General features: G+C 56.5%; 2 protein-coding genes across 2 annotated transcripts in view; one reads left to right on the top strand and one right to left on the bottom strand.

Annotated features, from left to right (window-relative positions):
* Positions 1–2,102: 2,102 nt before the first annotated feature.
* CIAO2A (cytosolic iron-sulfur assembly component 2A) lies at positions 2,103–4,837 on the bottom strand. Its single transcript, XM_058846491.1, has 5 exons — positions 4,664–4,837; positions 4,211–4,375; positions 3,648–3,697; positions 3,239–3,284; positions 2,103–2,543 (listed from the first exon to the last, which is right to left on the bottom strand). Exons 1-5 carry the CDS (start codon positions 4,785–4,787, stop codon positions 2,446–2,448), a joined length of 483 nt encoding a protein of 160 aa, XP_058702474.1. The 5' UTR covers positions 4,788–4,837; the 3' UTR covers positions 2,103–2,445.
* Positions 4,838–5,411: 574 nt separating this feature from the next.
* The window catches only part of SPG11 (SPG11 vesicle trafficking associated, spatacsin), a 28,760-nt gene continuing 28,171 nt past the window's right edge, over positions 5,412–6,000 (top strand). Inside the window, exon 1 of the mRNA XM_058846477.1 lies at positions 5,412–5,691. Coding sequence (XP_058702460.1) covers positions 5,489–5,691 — 203 coding nt within the window. The 5' untranslated portion in view covers positions 5,412–5,488. The remainder of the gene's footprint in view (positions 5,692–6,000) is intronic.

Here is a 6,000-nt window from a genome sequence, read left to right as displayed (position 1 = left end):
GATGTTCCCGGAGCCCATGGGATCCCCGGGATGCTCTCAGGATGCTCTCGGAGCCCGCTCGGTCCCCGGGATGCTCCCGGGATGCTCCCGGAGCCCGGCCGGGGAGGCTCCTCCCGGCACGGCAGTGCTGTGGGTTGCTGGTGCCCTCTGCAGTTGTCCCTCCCTGCTGTAAACGCAAAGGATTCACAATCCGAAGGAACAATTTTAGGGCTTTTTGTTCCAGGCGAGGGCGGTGGCCCGCGGGTGTCTTCCCGGGTTTGGATGAACACCCCGTGCACCCCCAGCACCTCAAGTGCTGCCCGTGGCACCCCCTGTCCCTGTCCCTGCTGCTCCCCAGCTGCTCCTGTGTCACCCCCAGTGTCCCCACAGGCCGATGGCACCAAAGCCTCTGCCCAGCCCGGGCTGTGGATGGACACAGCCCAGGGCCAGTTAAAATGGGAACATTGGGAAGTGCAGCAGCTCCTGGGGAGTCACCTCCCAGTGCCCCAGCCACGAGCCACTGCCCGAGGAATTGGGAATATTCCTGATTTCAGAGGCCTGGTTTTGGGATCTGGCCCATTTTCCCAAATTGTTGCTCCAGAGAAGAACTTTCAACCTCTGTGCCCCAGCACAAAGCCCTCAGGGCAGTGCAGGAGCAAGGAGAGCCACCCTGCTGTCATCAGAGCATCCCATTCCCTGTCCTGCCAGCTTTGCTCAGAGCTGGGGACGCAGCTGTGGTGGTGCCACCGAGCTGAGCAGGGCCAGGGGCACAGAGAGCCCCCAGGAGCCGCTATCTCCTGGCCCCAGGATGCACAGAACCTCCTTGCTGGCACAGATAGCTGCCTTCTGAAAACAAAACATCAACCCTGCTGCTGAAGGGCAAAAAAACCCCAACCAAATTCCAGGAAAGAAGCCAACAGATAACAACAGCTCAGCCTCCCTGGAGCATTTGGTTCATCCCTGCAGGAGTTCCCTGCCTGGACCCCTTCCCACACCGGGGTGGGACACAGGACGTGTCCCCTGGGCTGGCACATTTGTCCATGGGGGTACAAAGGAGTTGGAAATTTAACTGAAATTTATTTGAAGCTGAGTAACTGAAGGTGAAAAGTGTTTTTTTCACACCTGTGGAAAAAAGGGGATTGTTCTCCTCCTCCTTCCTCCCCTCTAATTAATTTTTTTTCAGCTAATTTGGCACTTGAGGGGAAGGCCCTTGCTGTGCCATGGAGCAGTTCAGTGGTTTACCAAGGGGAATATTCATTCCCCTGTTTGTAATGCTGAGTCCATTCCATCCTTCCATGCCCTCAGGGAAGCTTTAAGGGGATTATTAAAATAGCCACAAATCCCTGAAATCCCAGCAGATGTTTGCACTGCCCTGCAAGGATCCCTGACCATGGGAGCAGCCCTGCAGGGAGGAGCAGCTCCCTGAACCCCTGAGGAGCCACAGCAGCAGATCCTGAACGCCTGAGGAGCCACAGCAGCAGATCCTGAACGCCTGAGGAGCCACAGCAGCAGATCCTGAACCCCTGAGGAGCCACAGCAGCAGATCCTGAACGCCTGAGGAGCCACAGCAGCAGATCCTGAACGCCTGCCCTGGGAGGAGGAGCTGGGAGGGCACTGCCTGGCTCCAGGGAAAGGAAAATCCAGGCTCAGACCCAGAGCTGCACTGGAAAGGAAACCTGGAAGTGTCTCCAGTGAGAAAGGCGTGAGGGATGCTCCAGGGAGGATCAGGGAGGGAGCAGTGACAGGAACAGGACAGAGGGAGCCAGCAGGAGGAGGAACTGTGGGATGCTCTCACCTCCCACCCTGCAGGAAAGTCAGAAGGAAAAGCAGGATCGAGTTCTCATCCATAGGGAAACTTCACCTTCAGGATGGTTATAAAGCAAAGCTTCCAGAATCAGAAATTTGTAACATTAACAGGGAAAAGAGCACAAGGATTTAGCAGGAATTGAAGAAATTTCTTTGTTCTAGTCCACTCTCTCAGCTCCAAATTATTTTTCTGAATTAATTTCAACTTTAATATTTATTGACACTGAAGAAGCTCAATGAAATTAATTTCTCTGACAGAAATCTAAACTTAATCCTTCAGAAAAAAACAAAACAAATTCAGGACCCAGAAAGCAGCATTTCAGTACAAGAATCTGTTTTATTTTTACAGTGCAGTGATTGAAACAATGTAGAAATTTAACTTGCAAAACTGAATTTATATCACAACGTCTCTCAGAAGGCAATGTGGATGTGTTGCTTTGAATCACAAAATATTCCTCTGGACACCAAAAATTACAAACTTCCAGCACTATACACTGGCCTTTCTTTAGAGACTGATTCCTCATAATTTAAATCTATCTTATAAACGATTTCTCTTTAAAAAAAACACATGGAAGATAAAAACTCAAGTATTAAGCTCAAGGCCTTGATTATTATTATTTTCCTCAGCTTGCAGCAGGGCTGTCCCCAGGGACAGGCTCCCTAGTCGGGCTCAGTCACGCACTGCTCCACGATCTCCCGCAGGTTCGGGTTCTCCATCGCCGCCGCCACCCTCTCCTTGTCATTGATCTGTTTATTGACTGCAAAACACACAGGACAGGGGGTCAGGAGCTCCAGGGACACCAAAGGGTGCCCAGGAGAAAAGGACAGGACGAGGAGGGTCACTGGGAAACGGGGAATGAGGCAAATGCAAGCTCAGTCACAACACAACCATGGGAAATGGTCATTTCTGTCACTGTTCTAGGTCAGGGAAAGATGTAAAGTGTTCCTGTGGTGTGTCTCAAAATCAAGACTGAAACTGAGGAGCAGTTAGCAGCCCAGGTTCTCCAGGTTCAGTTTGTAGCTCTTTAACCAAAATGTCCCATTTTTGGCAGAGGCTGGAGGCTCAAGCCCAGGGCACTGCCGGGACTCCAGGGCTGCTGGGGGCAGTGCCTGGCTCAGAACATCCACATCCTGCAAGCCCCGCTGCAGAAACTGACTGAGAAACATCAGATTCTGGTGTCAGGCTTTCAGGACAGTGAGATGAACCAGTGAGGCAGCTCCTCATGTCAATGATCCTTCTGTTACAAACACACCACCTGCCAGAACTGAGGGGCTTTTGTTCTAAAACCAAACCTGCAATGAGCAGCTGGTCACAGAGCCACCACAGCCTGGGGGACACCTTGATGCCACCTGGTTCTCAAGCTTTCACAGGGGATTAATTTCTGGGAAGGCAGGGGAGGAGAGGACAGAGCACAAAGAGGCTGAAGCAGCAGCATGCACAGGCTCTACTCACTGTCCTCCTCCGTGGAATGTGTGCCCTCAGAAATGTAGATTTCCAGCTAGGGGAGAGATCAGCAGCGTTAGGAGCAGCAGAGCAGTGGAAAACAGCAGAGCAGTGGAAAATGTTCCTTCCTGGAAGGAAACCACGGCCCCCTGCACACCCAGGACCTGTCACCCCTGCTGCCACACCAGGGACTGCTGGCCACAGCTCCCCTTCCAGAGCTCAGCTGGGAGCGTGGAGCCAGCAGCTACAAACACAAAACAACCACCCAAAACTCAGCTGCAGAAACCCCCAGGTAATGAAGGTATTCTTTAAATTGTTTTGGTCAAGCCTCTAAAGGTCTGTGGATCACTGTGCTTAATTTAGGGAGGTTGCCATTCATTCATGGAATTTAAAACAGGCTTCAAAGCAGGAACTTTACCTTGTGTCTAAAAGGCAAACATCTCTGAAGTTTTATTCTTAAACAGAGGCCTGTTAAAACAGAACACAAAAGAGATTTTTCTGTAAAATTCAAGGTCTGGGGTGCATTTTCAGAGACTCCATGTTTAACAACCAGTGTAACTAACAATGTCCTTTTGTATTCTGAGCAGCACAAGCCACAGAGGGAAAGGGAACAAGCAGAAATCATTTGTCATTTTGTGGTTGTTTTAAATTTAAGAGCTGTCAAATTGTCAGTTAATAACATTAATGAAGTAACTTGGAGAATACAAAGAAGGAATTCTGTACCACTTCCCAGCAGAGTTTTGAGAGGTTCTCTTTGAAGGGATTCCCTAACAGGACACAAACAGATGGGTGTCCCCATTTCTCTGGATTTGGGTTTTTTTTTCTCTTGGTTTGGTTTGGGTTTTGCTTTGGTTGCACTGGTGGCTGGGTTCTCAAGATGCAATTCCTGGTCCAGCCAGCACAGCCAGGCAGGACTGGCTGTGAGAGAAGCTGCAGTTAGCTTTGTGCTCCTCGTTTCTGCTTTATCTAAGGGCCCCTCACCGATGAGAGTGGCCAAGGAGCAGTGAGGTACTGTCGGTGTGAACCTGATGATCACCAGATATTCATCCTCCCCGATCTCCTGCACTTCCACGCAGCTTTCCGTCACCACTTCCAGTTCTTCCAAGGTGTTGGGCTTCTCCGGGTCCCGGATAGTCCGGATTATATCTGAGGCACGACACAAGCCAGCAGCAATAAGGAATCTCCCCGTATTCCATAAAAAGGTATTTTCCTGAGCATCCCCCTCCCAGCGCTGCCGGCCTTCCACTCTGGAAGCCACAACAAAGGAGCCCAATGAGCCAAACTCGGCCCTTTCTCCCTGCCCGGCCCCTCGGGGCCCCCTCACGGCTCCGGGCCCCTCAGGACCCTCCGCGCTTCCTCCCCTCAGGCCCCCAAGGGCAAACCGGGACCACCCCCGGGGCTCCCCCCGCGGCCCTCGCGCCCCCCGGCAGTCACCGTAGACCTCCATGGCCCTGTCGTGCTCCATGGCGCGGCTCGGGGGCGCATGGCGGGCGCTACTGCCGGAGCTCCGCCACACCCGGCCCAGCGCCTGCGACAGCAGCGCCAGCACCAGCGCCATGGCCGCGCTCCGCCATCGGCCCGCGGGCCCCGGCACTTCCGCGTGGGGCGGGGCAGCGCGCTGGCCAATGGCAGAGAGGGGCGTGGCCAAGGAGAACCAATGGGCGAGGAGATGCTGGGAGACCACGCCCATATTCGGGGCGTGGCCTCGCTGTCCGCGAGGGGAGCCGCGTGCGGGGCGGGGACACGGAACAGGGACCCGGAGAAGGACCCGGGACACGGAGAGAGACACGGAACAGGGACCCGGGACACGGAGAGGGACCCGGGACAGGGACCCGGGACACGGAGAGGGACCCGGGACAGGGACAGGGACCCCGGGATAGGGAGAGAGATCCCTGGCAGACGGAGGAACCCCCTGGCACATGGAGAGACCCCTCGGGGCACGGAGAGACACGAAGAGCGATCCCGGGACACAGAGTGGGGACACAGAGCGATCCCGGGACACAGGACGGGAACACAGAGGGACCCCCCCCGGGACAGCCCCGGCCCCAGAGTGGGGACACAGAAATGACAGAGATAATTCTACTTAAAGAGAATTCTGCTTAAAGCCCGGTGCGGCGGGGACTACGGCTCCCAGCGTGCATTGCGGCGCCGCGGTGCGTGCCGGGGGTTGTAGTCGCGGCTCGGCCCCGTCCAGCTGACCGGAACGGGGGGCGGCCGTGCCGGGCGGCTCTGAGGAGAAGGAGGAGGAGGAGGAGGAGGATGGCGGCGGGGGCCCGGGCGGAGCTGCGTGTGCTCCTGGTGCCCCGCTCGGAGGAGCCGCGGGGATGGGCGCGGGTGCGGCTGAGCAGAGCCCGGGACGCCCTGGGCACCCTCCTGCTCCCCGGCGGGATCTGCCTGGAGTCGCTGTGGCCCGGCGGGCCCGGGCGGGCCGGGGGCAGCGCCCTGCCGGGAGCCTGGGCTGAGTAAGTGCGGCTCGGGCAGGGCCGGGGGAGCCGGGAGCGCTCCCGGGGGCTGCGGCCGTGCTGGGTGTGCCCACAGCGCCGATCCCGAGGCAGCACGGGGGGTTTCTGTGGCAGGCTGCTGTGGCTCCACAGCCCTGCGTGCCCCGGGCCGCTCGGTGCCGCTCGGCGCTCACACGGTGCCTCTGGGATCCGCTCCGGCTGCCAAAAGCCTTGCGGTGAGCACCGGCGCTCCTCGGACACACAATCCCAGCCTGGTTCGGCTCGGAGCGACCCCGAGGCCCTTCCCGTGGCACCCCGGCCGTGGCACGG

This window comes from Poecile atricapillus, chromosome 11 (genome assembly GCF_030490865.1).
Source record: "Poecile atricapillus isolate bPoeAtr1 chromosome 11, bPoeAtr1.hap1, whole genome shotgun sequence".
NCBI lineage: Eukaryota > Metazoa > Chordata > Aves > Passeriformes > Paridae > Poecile > Poecile atricapillus.
Note: the sequence above shows the minus strand (reverse complement) of the source record. Positions and strands in the feature narration are given on the sequence as shown.